General features: G+C 34.6%; 2 protein-coding genes across 2 annotated transcripts; both read left to right on the forward strand.

The window, feature by feature from the left end:
* The first annotated feature begins 347 nt into the window (after nucleotides 1-347).
* LOC133671700 (uncharacterized) lies at nucleotides 348-4,785 on the forward strand. The gene is made up of 7 exons (XM_062092545.1): nucleotides 348-506; nucleotides 1,157-1,245; nucleotides 1,373-1,435; nucleotides 1,521-1,568; nucleotides 1,658-1,711; nucleotides 4,401-4,458; nucleotides 4,582-4,785. The coding sequence occupies exons 2-7, from the start codon at nucleotides 1,165-1,167 to the stop codon at nucleotides 4,623-4,625; spliced, it is 348 nt and encodes a 115-aa protein (XP_061948529.1). The 5' UTR covers nucleotides 348-506; nucleotides 1,157-1,164; the 3' UTR covers nucleotides 4,626-4,785.
* A 1,143-nt stretch (nucleotides 4,786-5,928) lies between these two features.
* On the forward strand, nucleotides 5,929-6,564 carry LOC133670810 (putative RING-H2 finger protein ATL50). Its single transcript, XM_062091415.1, has one exon. The coding sequence runs from the start codon at nucleotides 5,929-5,931 to the stop codon at nucleotides 6,562-6,564; it is 636 nt and encodes a 211-aa protein (XP_061947399.1).
* The last annotated feature ends 15,031 nt before the right edge of the window (nucleotides 6,565-21,595 follow it).

The raw sequence follows: 21,595 nt of genomic DNA on the forward strand, positions 1-21,595 counted from the left end.
ACTAGGTTAGCAAGAGGAGGAGAGTTGATATGGGTCCCTTACGTTTCTTCATCGATGAAGGTTAAACCTCTCGACTTTCCAATGCTTCTAAGATTGACCACTAGTCAAATATGGAGGATCATTTCTCTAAAAGGTGTTTAAAGTTTTAATAAATTGGAATTGCATGTGAATTATAAGTCATATTTAACACAAACGACTCTTGAGTTGCAGATGTTACTTGTCACTCTGCTAAACTATGCTATTTTTTTAATTAAATTTTGAATTGTGTTATTTTTTCCAATTTTTATTCTTATTGTGCTACTTTGAAAATAATAATCAGGGATATAATTGCAAATGCTAAACTAACCGGACTAGAACGAAACAATGGTGGAATCTACATGGTGCAAAATATACTTCACCTAATCCAGATCGGGCTCCGGATCCCAACGATCACAATATTATCCCTCTGTGAATCGTCTCTCTTTCCCCCTCTCGACATTTGAAATCGGAGCAGAAGCTAATAATCGGTAATGCTAAAATCTCTCGTCTTGTATTTCGCTGTGTTATTTGATAAGATACATCTCTCTTCTTTTCGGCTCTTTATAAAAATTCTGCGTTAAATAGAGTATTTAATAGAAAGTGATAACTTTTTGTCTATATTTGTTTCTTCATTCAATTATCCTGTTGTTCAAATTATTAAGCGTTTAATGTCGTGGCTAATCAGTTTTTTAATTGCTTAAAAGGTTCTTGAATCAATTAATTCATTAAATATTGTCGATTATTTTACGATTTTCTCTTTTTGTTTATGCAAGTGGAGCAAAGTAATTAAAGAAAATTCGATTATAAGAATGTGATTTAGCAGTGATTTTCCGGAGTTATTGTTGAATTTGGCACGTGTGGGCATAGGAGTTTGGAATGTTTAGACGAGTCTTTGTTGATTTTATTTTGTGGTTTTGAAGGAATGTTTGGAATGCATAACAAAAGGTTAGATTCGGAAGTGCTGTGTTTGATTAGTACAGTAGTAGCAAGCATCTTGTTAAGCAGTTCTCAAGCTTGCTAAGATTTGTTCTCTCCGGATTTGGTTAAAGTTTGTATGCGTGAACGGAGGATTTGTGATACTTGATTGATGTGAGGAAAATGTCTGTTCATGATGACAACTGTTGTACTGTTGTGGTAGGTTCAGGTATGGAGGATGGTAACATGCAAGAGCAGGTTAACGGAAATCTTTCCGAGGATAAAAGCTGCATGCCTTCATCTAAACAGGAGGTCTGTCATTCTTTTCTGCCTTCTAGTTGATAATATGCATGGTTTATTGTAGACATATATCTGCATGATTAAAAAACTTTCTATTTTCGGATTTTCCATTTATTTATTTGTTCATTCTTATATGTAGGAGGAAGCTGTAAAGAAGAAATATGGAGGAATAATGCCTAAGAAACCACCTCTTATTTCTAAGGTGATGCCTTGTTACTGAGTCTGGATTCTTTATGGATATTTTGTCTATCGTGATTTTTTTTTCTAAGTTATGATTTGGATTTTAGGACCATGAGCGCGCATTCTTTGATTCTGCTGATTGGGCGCTTGGAAAGGTACTGTTTTTCATGTGTTTTTTCTGTTATTTTACTTAAAACTGGTTGCATTGAGATGCTTACCTAATATCATTTGATGATCATAACAGCAAGGTGCTGAGAAGCCCAAAGGACCACTAGAAGCCCTACGGCCTAAATTACAGGTACATATGTGAATGATATCGTCAACCCATTCTTTGTCTCCTTCCCTTGTTAAAGAGGAAAACTTGTGAATACTTGATGTGCTTACTTTACCCATGCTTATGTTTGACTCTGGGTCAGTGATATTAAATAAATTAGACTGCATAAGTGATTTTTGATTACTAATGAAGGTTGCGAGCTGGCGGATGTCGTTGGGAGTTTTCTCTAAGGGTTTTCTAGATAAGCTACAATTAGAGTTAAATGAATCTGGAAACTATCTTACAATGATGAGGGGTAAGAGTTGATGAAATGGTAGAGCTAATAACACCTTCCTGGCCTCTTGAGGTACCAGACCTGTTAGAAAAATTAAGTTTGGGTTGCTTAGAAGTACATTTTTCGCTTATCCCTTATAAGAAGATTAATTTCTCTTTTGTTTTTGTTGACCACTACTTTAGATATTTAAGTTCTTAGGAATTGTTTTTTTTCTCCTATTCAGTCTGTCCTCCTTTAGTGCTCTGTTTTGTACTCCCCTTGTGCTAGATTTCTTTTGCCTGATCTTGGCATTCTCTGAAGAAATTATTGTAAACCTGAAAAGACGAGTGATGATAGAAGCCAGACATTTTCCCAGATTATTTTTGCCAATTTGGGGATCTGCATGCAAAAGTAACCAACTACTTGTGTGTTATCAGCTCTTGATGATGGACAGTATTAAGAAGTGAATCGGTGAGTGTTATTAACTTAGAAAATTGGTGAGGATAGAACTACTTCAAAAGCTGAAGAAGTTAGGTATTCATTTATTTTGGAATCTTGTGGCCTGTTTAAAAGAAGGAAATTATTAGAATTAAGTTCGTTCTGTCTAAAGATCCATTAAATTTATGGAGCATGAGAAAATTAATATAACTTTGAGATAATTGGTCTGTGAATGTTCAATTGAAGTTGGTTTTAGGTTTTTCTTGAGCTCGCAATGGGATATAGGTGAACAAATGATAAATTGTCAATGGCTTGCAACCACTGCTAGTGCTCTTCTGCAACATGTAGGCTCAATGGAAAAACAAATAAGGACAATTGAAACCAAAAATTCTGAGGGAGGGGTTTTATTGCCACCATATATGCATATGAATGTGGATTGAGGTGAAATGGATCAACTATACAAAGGAGAAATTGTGTTGTGTGATAGTTTCTTGGACTTGCTCCCCCTCCCCCTCCCCGTGATAAACTAGGAAATATAAAAAAAGGACCTCACCAGGCAGAGATTACTGGGAAAATACAAGCTTTTATTTGGAGCCACTGTCTAGAATTGTATTTTGAACTTTAAGTTCTTTAAACCGACAATAGGTGTTTTCTGCATAAGTCTCATATACAACTTTTCAACTATAATTATTGCCGTGTGCAACTTGAGTTCATTCCATTATAGGCATTATCAACAATTGTTTAACCTATTGGTTTAGTTGGTTCCAATATTTGCTAAAGCAATCCCTTCTGTAGTTCCTAGGTAGGGATTTGGGTAATAGTGCATGTGTACCTACAGAAGAAATTGTTTCTCATCTGTGAATTTATCAATCATTAACATTCCAATAAGTTTATTCCTCTTGTGAGCAGTCATCATGTGGAAATATTTCCTTTCAAAATCTTTAAAGCTTTAGACATCACCCTCCAACTATGCCTCATCTGTGGTCCTCCTTAATTCTATTTCTGGAGACAATGTTTCCGCTGATCTTTCTGCTTCGCACTAGTAGAATTCAGAGCACTTATCTATTACTTCCCCATAAGATCTTACCCCAAACCTAGTTACTTCTTAGCAAGGAAAAACTAAAAGTAAGATCACCTGATAAAATGATGCTCCAGAATCAATGCCTGATCAAAGAAACAATCTACTTTCAACCACATATCCTCAAAGTGGAAAAGGGGTTTGTGCCCCTTTAAGATCGCCACCATCTAAAATCACTAGGAAACGGTTAGAAGTTGGATGAGTTAGCGCATTATATACTTCTGTTGGAGGATGTTTCCTCTATAAAATCAAAGTTACTCCTATCATTTTTGGAGGGCACGGCATTCTACCCGATTCTAAGATGAAGAATAGAAGTTCTGAGCCCTCACTATTTAGTGATTCGGGACGGGATCCAAGTACAGGTACAAAAGCAATCAACTGGAAGGGACGAGCCTACGATCCCATCTCTTTTCTCTTATGAAATTGATAGTTACCCGGCCTTCTAACAGGACATTCATTGATTCACCCTACTCCTATTTTGCTGAGGAACAGTTGCACTGATAGAAGATTGATTTATCCTAATTTATTTGGATGAACAGCTCTGAAGTCTTCTCCTTATTGCTCCAAGCAAAGGTTCTTCAATGACTTTGAACGATTGTGTTGTTTTCTTTAAATCCTTAATTTAAAGTGAAAGGCAACGCAACCATAAATAGAGATGTTACCTTCAAGGCATGATGTATGTAATGCAAGTGAATTTGAAAGAAGCATGAATGAGTGGCTCCTGCTATTCTTGTGATTTCCTCCCTGTTATTTTTTGCCTGATTCCATTCAACAAAAGACACATCAGCAGACACCCTGAATGGTTTTTGGTTTTCCACACTTTAGTTTTTATTCATGCATGAGAAATATGTACATTTTTCTTCTGGGGGTTGTGTTATTGTTGAAATGCTAGCCTATCTTTTTACTGGGTGCTTATTTTTGTAATTTCTCTTTCTTTTTTCCAGCCAACACAACAGCAAACACGATACCGGAAGTCTCCTTATGCCCCGGCAGATGGGGAAGGTATGAATGATCATCATTCTGTAACCCAAAGCTATTACCAGTAGTGTTAGAGAATCGCTTTTCTCTGTCTGATTTTCTCCAAAGGAGCCAAGGAAACTCAACCATCTCTTTCTTCTTATGCAGATGGAGGAAGTGCTCCATCCGAGGATGCAACTGCCAATGAATGAGAAGTTATTATAGAATATAGATCTCCTCTTGTGGGGACTTGATTGTTATTCTAATACCTACATTATTGATGAGTAATTTTCTGTTATCTGCTGCCATAAAGTTGGTGAAGTTGTTTGGATATTTCTGAAAAGAAACTAATATATAGACAACATTTTGTAAGTTGGAGAGGGTCCATTCTTCACTACGCATAATTCAAAAAGCCTTATCCATTATCACTCTGTTTAATCCAGCATGCATTCTTAATGATCGTGACTTGATTGCTTCTCATAATAGAGCAGTAGTAGAACATTATGGGGGACTGAAAGGCACCATTATTTAATATTACCAGACTTGAACGGCACTGTTATGACACAATGCAGCTGACATTTTCTGGTAAGTATTGCCAGACTTATTTTTGTTTTCTTACTGGTAAGGATATCCATTCCAATGGAAGATCCACCGACCAAAATAGAAACCCGAAAAAGAACTTGCTCTAATGAAGGATCTGAAATTTGATATTCAGCTTTTCTCAAAGTTGCTCAGTATTCCTATACCTGTGTGCCAATTCTAAGATTAAGTAATTTGGGTGTCGATGTGGCGACCAAGGATCTCTGTCTAGGTCTGGCAACCATGCCAATTCAAAAATTAAGTAATTTGAGTGATTTTGGGGTAACACAAACTTCTCAAGTACGTTCCTTCTTCTCATATAGTTTTGATTACATATTAAGTGACTGTTAATTGTGAGATATATTACACCATTAACAATGTCGTGGGATGCTAATCCTCTTGTTATGATGATCAATGGCTAATTATTTGTCATCAAATCCTGGAAACTCAACGTCCTTATTTACATAAGAAATCTTAAAACCCCCTGTATCAAAAGGAAACGTGTAGAACGGGATAGTTTTAGTTAATTAGACTTGACAAGTTTAGGGTTTTGGGAGGTTAAATTCTAAATTAAAGGGGTAGATTTAGAAAATAAAAAAGAGCAAAAATCAATCTAATTACACTTTCACTGATTGGGGTGACATTTGAGATTCAAATAAATTAATTTTTATTTCTTTTCTTGTTTAAATAAGAAACCCGGCAAGATAATATATACATGTAGGAAAACTAGACCCTAGAGAACGGTTAAAACGGTTGCTAATATACCAACGGCTATTTTAGGACAGCTTGCTTCTGCAAATCCGAATCCAAAACAGACACGGATTACCATAAACCGCCTTCAATTAATCCTGTCTATATAAATACAACCTTAACCTAAAAGTCTCTCTCACTCCCTCTACTAAACAACAACTCGAGCAATATCACAAGCATAAAATCATGAAGCTCTTAGCAGCACCTTGTGTCGATCCATTCGAATTCGATGCCAAGGGAATCACAATAGAATTCATCGTCGTCAAAGTATCACAAGATGGGTCGCCTGTCAAATCCAGACAATCATTCCAGGTAAAACGAGGGGAACTCTTGTTGAATCCTTTGAGAGAACGCACATACAGGAACTTGCTTTGGAGCATAGGCATCAGGTTACCTTCGACAGCAAGAGCTCAACTTATTGAAGCCATATCTCGCGGTGCTTCTTCATTGCCCTGTGAAGCTGACCATATATTTGTGTGCGTCGTTGCTCTTGAACCATGGTATGAAATCCACTTCAATGTCATGACTGGAATTCATGTTGATGAAGATAAGGAGATCTCGTGGGATTTTGTGGAGAACCCTTTTAATCATGTCTTACAAGCTTGCAAACCACCAATTCCATGCCTCAAGAAAGTTAAGATTGAGGACAATATGGCTTCGAATGACGCCTTGTGTTGTCCAATTTGCTTACAAGATTTCTCTGTTGGATCTGAAGCTGCTGCCACTACCTGCTCTCATGTGTATCATTCTCATTGCATTGTCAAGTGGTTGTTGAGGAGTGCTTCGTGCCCTATGTGTCGTTCTAAGTTGCCTACGGGTTGATTCTTCGTTCAATCGTTAGGTTTTGGTTCCAATCTACTTCCAGAACTACACTACGATTTGAATTTTATTTTTTATTTGATCTAAATTGCCTACGGATGAATATCAAAGTAACTGAGGTGGATTATCTTTATGCATGTAACATCCTAGTAAATATTGTCTTGGACAGTCTTGATATATATATATATATATATTTTTCCTGGTTTCTACAAGTTATCATAATGTTGGTAAGAATTTATTCATTTACTGTAATTGAAATACTTGAACAATAGTACTTTATTGGCTTTTCTGTATAAAAAAAGAAAAAGAAAAAAAAAAGTGAAGCTATTCGATAGTCATGGCAGGAAGCACCGTTTCTCTGTTGTATTAACAGCAACATGCGGGAGATAACTGTTAAGCTTAAGCAATCATTTATGATTAGGGAGTTAATTATGATTATATTATGGGTGGGCCCATTTTCTACAGAGGAGTTGTCTTTGTTCCTACATACCTTTTCTGATAGTACCCATCCATGGGAGAAGGGGCCAACCTAATCAATATTAGAGTCAAACCCAATAGATCACAATTGATAAATCGAGGCAATAACTAACTGTAAGGTAAAAAAGACAACAGAGAGTAGTTCCTGAAAAAAAAAATCTACATCAAGAATCAGCATAAACTAGATTAATTTTCTTAAAACATAAAATAGAATATTAGATATTATTAATGTATCTTCAAGTAAAAAAAAATTAAACCATTGAAGGATTAATTTAATATGACCCACTACACCATTAAACAGTTTTACCGACGGACTAATTCCGTCGGTGACAGGCATGAACTTCATTGGAGAAATTATTCCCGACGGTTTCACCGACGGAATACGTCTGTCGGTATAATAGTCGTCGGTAATTTTCCTTTTCGTTGCTAATTCTGTCGCAAATAAAAAAAACCACCCACTGACGGAACACCAACGGTCTTACAGACATATACGCATGCCAAAAAAAACATTTCCCGCGAGAACATTACCGACAGATTACACCTGTCTGAATTTTCAACCGTAATTACCGACGGATACTCCGTCGGTAATTATGGCATCGGTGGTAATTGTTTGGCAACTCTCTGTGAAATACCGATGGAAATTATACGTCGGTAAAACCGTCTGTATTTAAACGTAGACGGAAATATTCCGTCGGTAATTATGGCATCGGTGGTAATTGTTTCGCAACTCTCTGTGAAATACTGACGAAACTTATCCGTCAGTAAAGCCATCGGTATGTATTTAAAATATATATAAAAAATAATTTATTAATAGTAAAAAAGCTTAATAAACAAATAAAATTGGATTAAACATTAAAAATTTAAAAATAATGTTAAATAATATTCATCCAAATATTAATTACAAATTTAAGGTGTTTAAAAAACAAAATTAAACTAGAATAGCGGCGGAGTTGGAGGAGGAGGAGGAGGAGGAGGCTGGTTGTTCCTGGGACCGTACGACCAAAAAGGAGTTGCACAAGTATCATCACCCATCTTTGATCTCATCTCCATGAATATTTGACGCAGCTCATCATAATTCGTTGAGAGTTGTTGATATTGTTGTTTCAAGGCAATGAACTCCTTAGACTGGGTGCTCGATACTGATGGAGAGCTCCCAACAGTTGAGACACTACGGGCCGAATGCAAGTTTTCGGGCGTAGTGTTGGAGAGACCGTAGACCCGATTTTTTTCGGGTCCACCAGACGATCCCATCTCCATCCACAAATCTGGATGGGTCGAAGGATTGTCCCTATATCTCTTCCTCAACCGGCTATTATAGGTCTCCTGATTTTTTTTTTAAAAAATCATCATATGCAATTCAAGAAAATAATAACTTACAAAATAAAATGAATGAACGAATATACCACGGAGTGCTGAGCACGGTTGTTCACGAACTGCTGCACCCCCTTTTAGCGGTCTTGACTCCGCACATGCGTCTCTACAAACAGCTCCATTGGACTCGGTTCACGTCCAAGAGACGCAGCCTGTAAGGAAAAAATAGGTTGAAAGTTAAATATATTATAAGGAACGATAAATTAATTAACGATATATTTCATTAAAATTAATCTTATCATCCGCTTTGTATGTGCGCTGAATGAGACGGATCCGCCAGTGTGCATGGTCACCGAACCATGAATTTGCTAGTTCCAGTTGTTGGCGCCGGGCTGTGAGCGCCGTGAGAACCGTTCTGAAGTCACGTGCTCAATATATGTCGTCCATATTTCCCCAGAGATGAATGGCGGTTTGAATTCCCGCCAAACCGCTACCTCATTCCATCCTTCAAGACCATTATCCCTCGCATGTCTTTTTGATTTTTTTTGGGTGTCATACCAAAAATCATGCAACCTACTTCCATAGTAACAAATTAGAATTTAAAACATAAAATTATAAAACAAAAATAAATATTATTTTCGATGTTACCTAGTTGTCGCGTGATTCTCCCATACCCTCCTCACAACATTGTTGTTCACCCTATCCCACTCAAATTTGTTCTGTGTATATAAATAATTCATATAAAATAAAAATAATACAAGATATAAAATTATAAAAATCATTTATTAAAAATAAGCTGGAAATTAAAAGTTAACACAGACCTGAAATCGCTTAAACCATGCATCGATATTAGGTTTCTACTCAGGATGTCTGGAAACCTGACTCCATTGAAACAATGGAATCTCTATCGACGATTTAAACGCCAATGTTATAGCCCTTGCAGCCTCAATGTTTGTGAACCTGAAATTAAATAAAATTAATAATATTAATTAGTTGTTCATAAATTATGTTATAAGTATATATATAAAAAACTAAAACCTAAACAAACTTACATTGAGAGGTCATTCTTCCATTGTGTCTGGTACTTGCGGGTGAATTGACCCCGCTGTGAAGGCACACCGCTTTTGCGCTGTGAAATCGCGCTAGAAGAGGCAGCATCACAAGTTGGCGTAGATTCCTCGCTGTGATCAGCACCTAAGGATATGTCATCCTCGCTGCTAGAAGAACTAGCTGCAACTGTCTGCTGACGACGTGCTGTAGATTTTATTCTACGCATCTACACAAATTTATACAAATAATTACACAATTAACTTTGATTATTTAAAAAAAAAATCGACAGAGTCTCCTCTATACTAGGAGGTCCCAAGTTATCGACAAAATCATATTACACTTCCAATTTTATTTCACATCCCGATCCAATCATCTTGGATCTCAACCCAACTCAGCATCATCAACACAAAACATCTTATTTAATAATATCATATAATGTAATTCAAGTAAAAGAATCAATTTCAACTATGAACATTCATTGTTAAATTAGTACTTAGAGTTACAAACATTAGATTAAAGTCATATATTCAAATTTACGGATTAATATTACATTTCAAGTTTTAGGAGACAAGACTCTTAATTTATAAATAAATACATGGTCAAAAGCAAAAGGTAACTAAATCAATATCATTCCTGACACGACCCTAATGGACCTCAAAAAAGAAATTAATGTGTACACATAAATATAAAAATATAATAACAAGCAATAACAATGACAGGTAAACAATAATATCCTAAAATTAAGATAAACTAATTAAATTTAATTCTATATTTCAATTAACATTTAAAACATAAATTCAACAATAACAATTATAGCAATACAAACAATAATATCATAAAATTAATAAATAAAATGAAAAAACTAAAAAACACTATACAAAACAACATAAACACAAAACAAATAATACATAAAACTAAAAAACACTATATCAATTCAAAATAAATTTATGAATAAAAAATGCTTACCTTAATAGTGTGTTAAATTTAAGATTTTATCTACAAACAATACACAAAACAAAGAACACCAAAAAAAAATCATAATTAAAATAAAAAAAATACAAAGATAAAGAAAAAAGAATACATACCTTTTAAAACTACCACCAAAACAATAAAATCTCTTCCAAAAGCCAAATAGAAACGGAGAGGAGAAGAGAAATTGAGAAGAAAAGAAACGGAGCCGAGAGAAAAAATGAACCAAATGGGGGGAGGAGGGGTTTTATATATCAATTTTTCCGACGGTATTACCGACGGACATTTATTGTTGTCGGTGACATTAAATTCCGTCGGTAATTAATTGATTTTCGCACCAAAAAAGTTCGAAAATCCCGCCAGACTTTTTGATCCATCTAAAACTCCGTCGATACTTTGCCTACCGACACGCGTGCGCTTCAGGATGTGCGTAATCTGTCGGTGACTCCATCGGTGATGTACGTCGGTGACGCTCTCGGTGATGCCGTCGGTGATTGTGGCACAATCCCGTAAATGTTTTTCAACTCTCTATGAAATACCGATGGGTTATAATCGTTGGTGATGCCGTCAGTGATTGTGGCACAATCCCGTATATTTTTTTCAACTTTCTGTGAAATAACGACGGGTTATAATTCGTCGGTGAAACCGTCAATATTTCTTATTTTTTTGTGTATCCCCTTCACAAAATCTTGAATTGCAAACTTACAACACACACAACACAATAACAAGAGCTGACCATTAAAGAAGAATAAATATTTCATGTTCCAAAATATTACATTATAAAAATAAGGCTTTAGAACATGTTTAGTTAGTCAGAATTTTTATTTTCGTCCTCAATTGAATTTTTATCATCAGCTTCATCTCACTCTTCAATGTGGTTATCATCTTCTTCAACAACATTCTCTTTTCCACTAGTAGAGCTCAAAACAACATTCAACTCCTCTGCGTCAACATCAACAAGACTATCGTTGAAAACATGAAAATTCAAATTTTCTTCTAAGTCAATCGAAGGAGCAACTCGGTATGGTTCAACCAACTCACTAGCTTGAAAGACTTCATCTATCACACTTGTGTCTTCGTTCTCATCCTGAACAACCTCGACACCACCCTTGGGTTTTGTTTTTAAAATGGATAACCAATCAACTCTTTATCGGTCCTTTCTAAAGGAAGGGGTGTATGTGTAATAAACTTGTTGGCATTGTTTTGCGAAAACAAAGACGTCGTTTACGTTGTGGTGTCTAGCTTTTGAGTTGATTTCAACGAGACCATAGTGAGGATCTACTCTGATTCCTCTGTCAGTTGTGTCATACCAATAACATTTGAATAAAAACACTCTATTTTGCTCGCTATGATATTGCAGTTCGATGACCTCTTCCAATCTACCGTAGTAGTCAACTTCAAACTCACTAGAAATCGATCCCTTAATACAAACACCGCTGTTGTATGTCTTTCTTCCATGCCCGTATTCTTCAGTATGAAAGACATCCATTGAAAAAATAACCGTTATAACACTTGATTTTTTTTTCAGGGCCCAGGCCTAGTAAAGACAGTGAAATAGCAGCACTACTTCCCATTTGATAAACCTTGTAAATTAAATACAACAATAATTAATAAACAGATATTATGTAATATTAACTACAATTAATTACATTGCAAGAGATAATGAGTTTGTGATAGGACTTACATGTGTTCTAAACCACATGGCAAATTATTCATCTTGTAATTGAAAGATCTGGGATTCGGTCAGCTGTGAGTTATTGGACAGTAAGTATCGTCAATGTTGCCTGCAAGGTTGTTCCAAATTATATGAGTTTATGGTATCACAAAACATAAATAGTACACTCTTGACAAAGTTTAAGTCGAACATCTACTTACTTAATAAAAGGTCTCAGCTCATCACAGTTAAATAAGATATAATTGTGTGCTTGTCTGAACTCTATTTTAGACAAATATCTTCCTTTCATGGTATTTTTAGGCGTGAGTCGTCCAGAATTGGAGAATATTGACAAGTTCCCACTTGAAGACACTTCACCACCATCATCATGCCGTGGAACACGGTTGATCCTCGTTCTCAAATAAGGTTCGAAATAGTATGAGATAAATGTTGAGATCTCTTCAACAATATAGGCCTCATATATTGATGCCTCAACATGCGCTTTATTTTTAATCTTTTTTTTTTTTTTAAGATTGAACAAGTACCTGTATATATATATATATAATTAATTAATAAAAAATTATCAATTAAAAAATAAAAAAACATTTAATTATGAATTACATAGCTCCTGTAATATCTAACCTCTCGAATGGATACATCCATCTGTACTGGACCGGTCCTCTAACTTTTACCTCAAATGGTAAATGTGCGGGTAGATGCTCCATTGAGTCAAAAAATGATGGATGAAATATCATCTCAAGTTTGCATATTGTCTCGACGATATTTTTTTCAAGCCTTTCAATATGATCAACATTCAACTTGCTGAAGCATATATCTCTAAAGAAATGACTGATCTCCGTTAGTGCATCCCATATCCCCTTTAGCAACAAATCACGAAAAGCTAATGGGATGAGTGTTTGCATAAACACATGGCAGTCATGACTCTTCATTCCATATAATCTGCATTCCTCCGTATTAACCAGCCTTGATATGTTCGAGGCATGTCCATCGGGGAAACGCAGACTCTTAAGCCATTTGTAGACTAGTAGTTGTGTGTTTTTCTCTAACATGAAGCTTGCTCTTGGTTTTACGACCCGTGCCTATCACAAACCAACTCTATATTTTTACGGTTACAGAACAACGCTACATCCAATCTAGCCTTGATGTTGTCCTTTATCTTACCCTTCACATCCATGATGGTGTTGAAAATGTTCTCAATGTTCTTTTCAATGTGCATGAAGTCAAGGTTATGGCAGAGAAGATTGGTCTTCTAATAAGGAAGCTCCCAAAAGATACTTTGCTTCACCCAATTATAGGTCAAACCAAAACCAGGAAACTTTAGCTTACCTGATTGGAGACCAAACACAATATCACCGTACTCTGACACAACATCAAATAATTCTTCACCGGAAAGACGCGGGGGTGCAACATCCTTTTCAACTCTGCCAACAAAGAAATCATTTTTGTTCTTTCTGTACCTGTGATTCGGCGACAAGAAATGACGGTGACAGTAAAAAAAAGAAGCTTTACCCCCATTTGTTAGCGTGAATGCCTTATTGTTCTCCATACAGTATGGATATGCTAGCTTTCCATGTGTGCTCCAACCAGAAACCATTCCATAAGCTGGGAATCATTGATAGTCCACATCAAAGCCGCTCTCATAACAAAATTCTGTTTCCTCAAGATGTCATAAGTCAAAGCTCTAGAGGACCACAACTGCGTCAACTCATCAATCAACGAACGAAGACAAACATCTATATTCCGTCCCGGACTGCTCGGACCTGGTATGACCATAGATAAAAACATGAACTCCGGCCTCATACACATCCCCGGTGGCAAGTTATAAACCGTCAGTATGACCGGCCAACAAGAATAAGGAGTAGCAAATGACCCGAATGGGTTGAATCCGTCTGTACACAACCCAAGATGCAGGTTCCTTGATTCAGCTAAAAAGTAAGGATGCACACTGTTAAAGTGTTTCCAGGCTTCACCGTCAGAAGGATGCACCATCAACCACAAGGTGTGATTGGTGCCCTGTCATGTGCTCAGCAGTTCTTGGTGACATGAATAACTTCTGCAATCTAGGTGTGATTGGGAAGTATCTAAGTTTTTTATATGCCACGAGAGTCTTCCCTCTACCAGTTCTGGGTTTGTAATGGGAATGCCCATATGTCATGCACTCGGTCATCTCAACATTTTCAAGGTAGTATAACATGCAGAAGTTAGGGCATATGTCAATTTTCTGGTATCCTAAACCGAGGGGTTTCATCATGGGCTTGGCAGCATAGAAGTTCTCTTTCAGCCTGTTCCCTTCAGGTAAAATGCTTCTCGCCCATTCGATAATCTTGTCATAACCGGCCTCACTCAACCCGTGATCTGACTTGATGGTGAACACTTGTGCTACAGCTGATAATTTACTGTGGTTCGTGCAACCATCCTATAATGGTTCGTCAGAATCTTTCAACAGATCAAAAAACCTTGCTGCATTTGCATTAGGTTCTTCTTCTACGATTGGACATTCCCTGACATTACCTTCACTCATTCTCATTGCATCCATAACCATATTCTTGTAAGGATTATTGTTCTCATTTCCAACTTCATGGATGTTGCTAGCACTAGAAGTTGACCTAACCACCTGTTCTTCCATGCTCTCATCAGGAACAAATAGTTCTCCGTGCGCATACCAATATAGGTAATCCTTCATGAACCCTTTGGTTAGAAGATGCATCGTTACAACATCTTGATGCAGAAACTTTAAATTTTTACACTTCTTGCATGGACACCTAATACTGCCATCAGTAAAATTCCTCAGAATAGATGTTGTGAAATTAATAAAACCCTGAACATTGTTACAATAATCCATCCTCTGCAATCCTTGGGGTGAGTCCCGATACATCTATGAACGATCATCCATGACTTCTATTGAACCTCTATAAAACATAACAAAAATATTGGTTTTCCCCGATATTATCCAACAAACTAAAAAAACACTTATGTTAAATATTCATTATCAATTTATAAATTACAACTTCACAATAGAATTGATAATAATTAAAACAGACCCTTTAAACAAGCTAGAGCTATTAATTATTTATTTCATCACAACATATTTAATTCGGTGTGATTCAAACAAAATTTCAACAATTTACAAACAAATATAATTTGACAAAATCTAAAACAAACTATAACAACTACAAAATTATACATTCATACTACAAGTTTCTTTGACAAATAACAATTAAACAAGTACATACGTTAACAAAATACATATACTAAAAAAAATCACATTTAAATGTTAAAACTAAAAAGGGTAGATTTACTTACAAAAAATGATAAAATCCATAAGAAACGGATATTGTGACCACGTACAAGAAACTTGAGTGCTTGTGTTGAGAAGAGTTGAGAGTTGGGATGGGTGGTTGGCTGCAGTTTGGGAGGGGAGAGGTGGGATGGGAAAGAAGAAAGGGAAGAAGAAGGAGAAACAGAGGAAGAGAGTGTTGGCAGAGGGGGTACGTATATAATGGCTTTTACCGATGGACCCACTGACGGAAAGTTCCCATCAGTGATTCCGCTAGTGAAAGTGCCACGTCACTGTACGACTATCTTGATTTGAATCCCTCTGTGATATCCCACATCGGAACCGAGCGTCTAGAGCTAGGGCCTTATAAGTGCATGCTCACCTTGACTAATCAGATTCGTTTAAAACCCTAAGGGGGACCTGGGTGGAAGCCCGTAAATGGGTGGACTGGGAGGCCCAAAGGGGACAGTAACTGACAGGGTGAGTGTGTTGCGCTACTCTGAAAGACGCGTTTTGGGGTCATGCGTGGCTGCCAAGAACAAACCCGTGAGGGGGACCTAGGTGGAAGCCTTGGATTTGGGTAGACTGGGAGGCCCAAAGCGGACAATATCTTGCTAGTGAGGTGGGGTGTTACATTTGGTATCAAAGTCGAGGACGACTCGTCTTAAGGTGGGTGGATTGTGATATCTCACATCGGAAGCGAGCGTCCAGAGCCAGGGCCTTATAAGTGCATGCTCACCTTGACTAGTAAGACGCGTTTAAAACCCTGAGGGGGACATGGGTGGAAGCCTAGAAATAGGTGGACTGGGAGGCCCAAAGGGGAGAGTATCTGACAGGGTGAGTGTGCTGCGCTACTCTGAAAGACACGTTTTGGGGTCATGCGTGGCTGCCAAGAACAAACTCGTGAGGGGGACCTGGGTGGAAGCCCTGGATTTGGGTGGACTGGGAGGCCCAAAGCGAACAATATCTTGCTAGTGAGGTGGGGTGTTACACCCTCGGTCATTTTGTCGGTAAAATCGTCTGAAAAAACTTCACGTCATCACACCGTTGCATCTTTCCAAACAAACTGTATAGGTCGTCGGCGATCCGGTTGGTATATATCGATGAAGTTATTCCGTCGGTATATAGCGACCGGATCGCCGACGGAGTTATGCCGTCGGTATATACCGACAGGATTGGAGACGGAATTATTTCCGTCGGTAAGAATTGCCGACAAAAAAATTCCGTCGGTAATTCCATTGGTTTTCACCGGTTTCTGGTAGTGACCTGGTTGACTTGACATGTTCAAAGATTACCTGAAGAATAAAAAAAATAGTTTAACTCAATAAAATTTCAAGATGACATTTTATTTTAAATATGAAAAAGACAACATATTATATCAACCTGTGTCAATCTAGGTAAACATATCAAAACCATGACCTGGATCATGCATGAAACTGTAATAATCTCATAAAAAACAAATAAAAAATAATAAAGGATGAAATTGAAAAAAAATAGTAATTAAAAAAATATAGTCAACCTAGTTTAATCCGACAAACCCAAGTGATAAGACTGATATAACCTTATAGAAAGCAAATAAAAAACAATTATGAAGCTCAATTCTCACTTAACTAATATTGAAGGATGAAATTGATAAAAATATTAATTAAAAAAATAACATAAAAAAACAACCCGAGTCAACCTAGGTTAACACGCCAAAGCTATGACCTGGATTATGAGATCATGATAAAAAAATATATTATGAAGTTTAATTTTCAACCAAATCAATGTTGACTCATAAAATTAAAAACAAATTAATTAAAAAAAGGACAAAAAATACAACTGGAGTCAACTTAGGTTAACTAACAAATCTAAGTCATGGGATCGAGATAACCCTATAGAAATGAAATCAAAACAAATTATGAAACTCAATTTTTAATCAATCCAATGTTGAGATATAAAATTAAAAAATAATAATTAGAAAAAGGAAATAAAAAACTAACAAGTCAACTTAGATTAACCTACCAAACCTGTCTATTTACCCGATTATATTCATTGACTCTATTTATTAAAATTATTTTTTTATTTAATATAATGATAGTAGAAAAAGACATATACATAGAATTGATTGAATAAATCAAAGGGAAAAAAATATTTCGCAAGGTTGTTATTATTAGAAATACTATGTAAAAATAAATATTTTTTATTTTAAAAAAATAAATTTCAATTACATAAAACATAAAAAAATTATAGATGAATTAGAAAAAGCTTTTAAAAAATTAAATACATACAAAATACTCAAAAGAACAACCACCATTTAAAAAAGGCAAAGTAAAAAATCAGAAAAAATAGGTATTAATTTAAATATAAATCAAAATATTATTTTAAAAAATACATATAAAAAATGATTGTTTTTTTAAATAAATAAAAAAAACATGGTATCACTAGGCTTGACCCATTTAGAAGGGCCCGTGAGCTCTTTTTAAATAAAAATATAAATGGGATAGACAATATATCATTTGCTCCAATGTTTTTTGAAAAAAATAAGTTAGACTACATAACGCTTAACTTTTTCCAAATTCCAGCCATTGTGGGTGGTGGAAAATCGAGGCTGAAGGGTTCTTGACCCAAAAACCTATTTTTCAAACCAATTTTTTTTATTTAAAACACTTGAAAAACACCCTAGACACCTTAATAAATCTATCAATGACCCCAGAAAACTATCTCAAAACCTAAAATCAACCTGAAATCAAAAATCTTCTCAAACTCAAATGAGTTTTTTTAGGACTTTGTCCAGATTCTGATCACGGTAGTGGGTGGAAATTCATATATGAAGGGTTTTTTACCCAAAAACATATTTTTCAACCTATTTTTTTTAATCTGAAGCACTTAGAAAACTCTCTATGCACCTTGATAAATCCATCCATGGCCTAAAAAAACTATCTCGAAACCTGAAATCAATCCAAAACAAAAATTCTTTATGAATTTTAGATATATTTGTTTAGTCATGTTTAAGGTATAAAAATATACATAAGTTGAATTTGTCTCATTAAATGAAATCATTTGAAAGAAAAATCAATAGTTTTAATGGTCAAAATAGTGCCAATAATATTTTTCTCACTCTAACTTTTAGCCATAACTTTCATTAATTGTATTTAAGAATGGAGTTATAGTTTGGCTCATTATGATGAGGGATGAATGTTTTTTATAGCGTACTTAAAGCAATTTAGAAAACATGACCTTTGAGTTTTAGAAACATACACTAGGCACGGACCCATGCTATATTGCAGGTCTATATTTATTTATGATTTATCTTTTTATTAGTTTCTTCAATTGATCTCTATGTTTCTCTTATATAAATTTATTATATTAATTTTGGTGTATTTCTTTTAAAATATCTTGAAAACACCTTAGAATTAAAACATATTCAACGTTAAGTAGTTTAAAAATCATAAATCAAATCGAATTAAAACAAAATTTATAGGTTACATTGCAATTTTTTCAACATATTTGAATGGCAAAACCATTTTCATGACACTCCTTTATCTAAGACAAACTCACTAAACTCTCAATCTATTTTTTCCGAGATTCCAAGGGATCATAATTCTCTCTATCCAGGCTGCTTCCCATAGATGCCTCCTTTCTCCTTTCACCATCAGGGAGATCGAAGGACATTGCCTAAACTAGCCCACGAGAGCCTTTCTAATTAACACATTCAACTCATATTTTCATTACCATCTTGGATACGTGTCTTGGGGACATCCGAAGAATCCACATTCTTCCCTTACCCTTGAGGCTTACTAGGAGCATCTACAAGGGAAAAAGCTATTCGAAAGAATCAAATTCATAATAACTTTTTAAATAGTATAAATATAATATTTTTTAGTATATGCACTCCAATGAAAAAAAAACCATTTAGAAAAGTTAATTATATTTTTATATATTTGATATTACAGCTATTATTTAATTATAACTAACTAATAAAACTCCAATGAAAACTCCTCTTTTGCATAAAGATTTATTAAACAAACTTTAGGCTCTTCTGACCGATATATAAGAATAACTCTGTAACATAGAAATGCTATTTTGGCTCTCCAATATAACTCCCTCTTAGAGCTATAAAAATGAAGGATGAAAGCTTCTTCTTTTTTTGTCCTTTTTTTTTTGGCTCTTCGTGTAGAGATGCATGGCCCTAGAATCATTCAATTTTTCTTGGAATTGTATCCATAATGTAGCACAGGTACACTGACAAGATTGAATTTGTATCTAGAAAGGGTTCTAAGAAACTAATATGGCTTATTTTAGCACACCAAACTAAATATTAGGATTTTTTTGTATTAATTGCTTAATTGAATGAAGGAATGAAACCAAATCCCATGTTTTTGATTGGTGTACGAAGGAAGATTTTATTTGAAAATGAAACAAAAACATAATATATGTCTACATTTATTATTTAAAGAAAAATTTGAACTATGTTCCATGAGGAGGTGATGCCACCTCACTCGGCATACAGTACTGATGAATTATAGAAAAAAGTGATGTGGCAGAGGTAATAGAAATTGAGGGTTTTGAGCATATATGAAGATTTTCCATAGCTAAATAGAGAATTATCACAAACAGAATTTATGAATAGTCTAGTAAATGCTTTAATGAACATTTAATGAATCACACCAAACCAGCAAAACAATAATAAAAGATTATAATTTTTTATCTGACTTTTGAATTGAACTAAAATTTCTGGAGATTATTCCTAAGGCTTAGTTTTATAAGTTGCTTAGCTTGTGGTGACCATTCAAGTCCTGGAAGACCCCAAATCATGTCTCAATGATACTGTTTGATTTAAATTTTTTATTTTTTCTTGATTTTATTTTATTTTTGGATTCTTAGCTATCTTTCCTTTTGTTTTAGGATAATAATTTTTCTTACCATGTTAAGGTCAATTTCACGCCTATATAAAGACTTGTAAATACCCAAAGAGACAAAAGTTATCAATTCATTATTTCAGAAATAAAAATAAGATCTTAGGGTTCTTCGTGTTTTAATCTTATTTTGGCTAATTCTTTATCTTTATGTGCTTGTTGTTATCCTTATAGGGCTTTCAACTCTATCAAAAAGTCTACCCATAATTTTCATTAATTGTATTTAAGAATGGAGTTATAGTTTGACTCACGATGATGAGGGATGAATGCTCTTTATAACATACTTAAAGCTATTTTGAAAACATGACCTTTGAGTTTTAGAAACAAACACTAGGCATGGACCCGTAATTTGTTGCGAGTCTATATATTTTTTCATAAAAAAATTTGTTTAGATAATGCAAATATATTAAAAAAACAGAGAGAAATTTACGATTCAAGTTATAATACCGACTTAGATTAATAAGTTGGTTTTCTTTTCATTAGACAACAAAAAAGATAATGATATTAATCGCACAATTTCTTATAAAAAAAGATCATGATACCTTAGAAAAAAGCATTTGGAGCATTGAAAAAAAAAAGGATAAAAAAAATGGATTTAGTCAACAAACACCAAAGAACATAGCAAGGGGAAAAATTAACTCCATAAAATAATCTAAAATAAAAAAATAGTAATTAAAAGAAAGAAGGTGAAAATCAAAATAAAAAAATAAATTCGAGTGGAACTAAATTGTTTTGATTGGAGGGTTAAACTGAAAATAAAAATAACTCAAACAAAAAGAAAAATAAAAAAAAATAAGGATAAAATTAAAAAAAAACACACTATAAACTTGGATTGAATAGTGAGGTTAAAAACCAATAAAATTTTATAAAAGAGTTAAGAAAAAAAATCCAAATAATTAAGGACAAAATAAAAAAAGGAATATATGAAAAATTAAAATCGAAGGACTAAATTAAAAAAGAAATAATGTTTATACAAAAGGGCAAAGGAAGAAAGAAAAAAAAAGTAAAAATTTAGGATCAAATTGAAAATAATAAAATAAAATAAACTTGAATTGAAGGTTGAAATTGAAAAAAAAATTGTCATAAAATGGTTAGCTAAAAAAATAAAAAATAAAAAAATAAGGATGAAATTGAAAAGCATAATATATTACAGATTAAAATTAAAGGATTAAATTGAAAGGAAATAAAACTTTTTATAAAGAGTCAAAGACAAAAAGAAAAAAGAAAAAAAAGAGGGTAAATCAAAAGAAAAAGGGTAAAAACACAAATACTAAAAACAAAAAAGATTAATATACAATTTTTTAAGGAGTAGTGAGAAAAGAAGAATAAAAAAAGGTCTACTACCTATGACTGTTTTGTTGTTGACGAGAGGAAAAG

The sequence above is a fragment of the Populus nigra genome, chromosome 13 (assembly GCF_951802175.1).
Source record: "Populus nigra chromosome 13, ddPopNigr1.1, whole genome shotgun sequence".
Taxonomy (NCBI): Eukaryota; Viridiplantae; Streptophyta; class Magnoliopsida; order Malpighiales; family Salicaceae; genus Populus; species Populus nigra.

Coding starts and splice junctions, on each gene's coding strand:
- LOC133671700 (XM_062092545.1), top strand. CDS start 1,165: ATGGAGGATGGTAACATGCAAGAGCAGGTTAACGGAAATCTTTCCGAG. Junction 1,246..1,372: donor TGCCTTCATCTAAACAGGAG/GTCTGTCATTCT, acceptor TCTTATATGTAG/GAGGAAGCTGTAAAGAAGAA. Junction 4,459..4,581: donor TGCCCCGGCAGATGGGGAAG/GTATGAATGATC, acceptor CTTCTTATGCAG/ATGGAGGAAGTGCTCCATCC.
- LOC133670810 (XM_062091415.1), top strand. CDS start 5,929: ATGAAGCTCTTAGCAGCACCTTGTGTCGATCCATTCGAATTCGATGCC.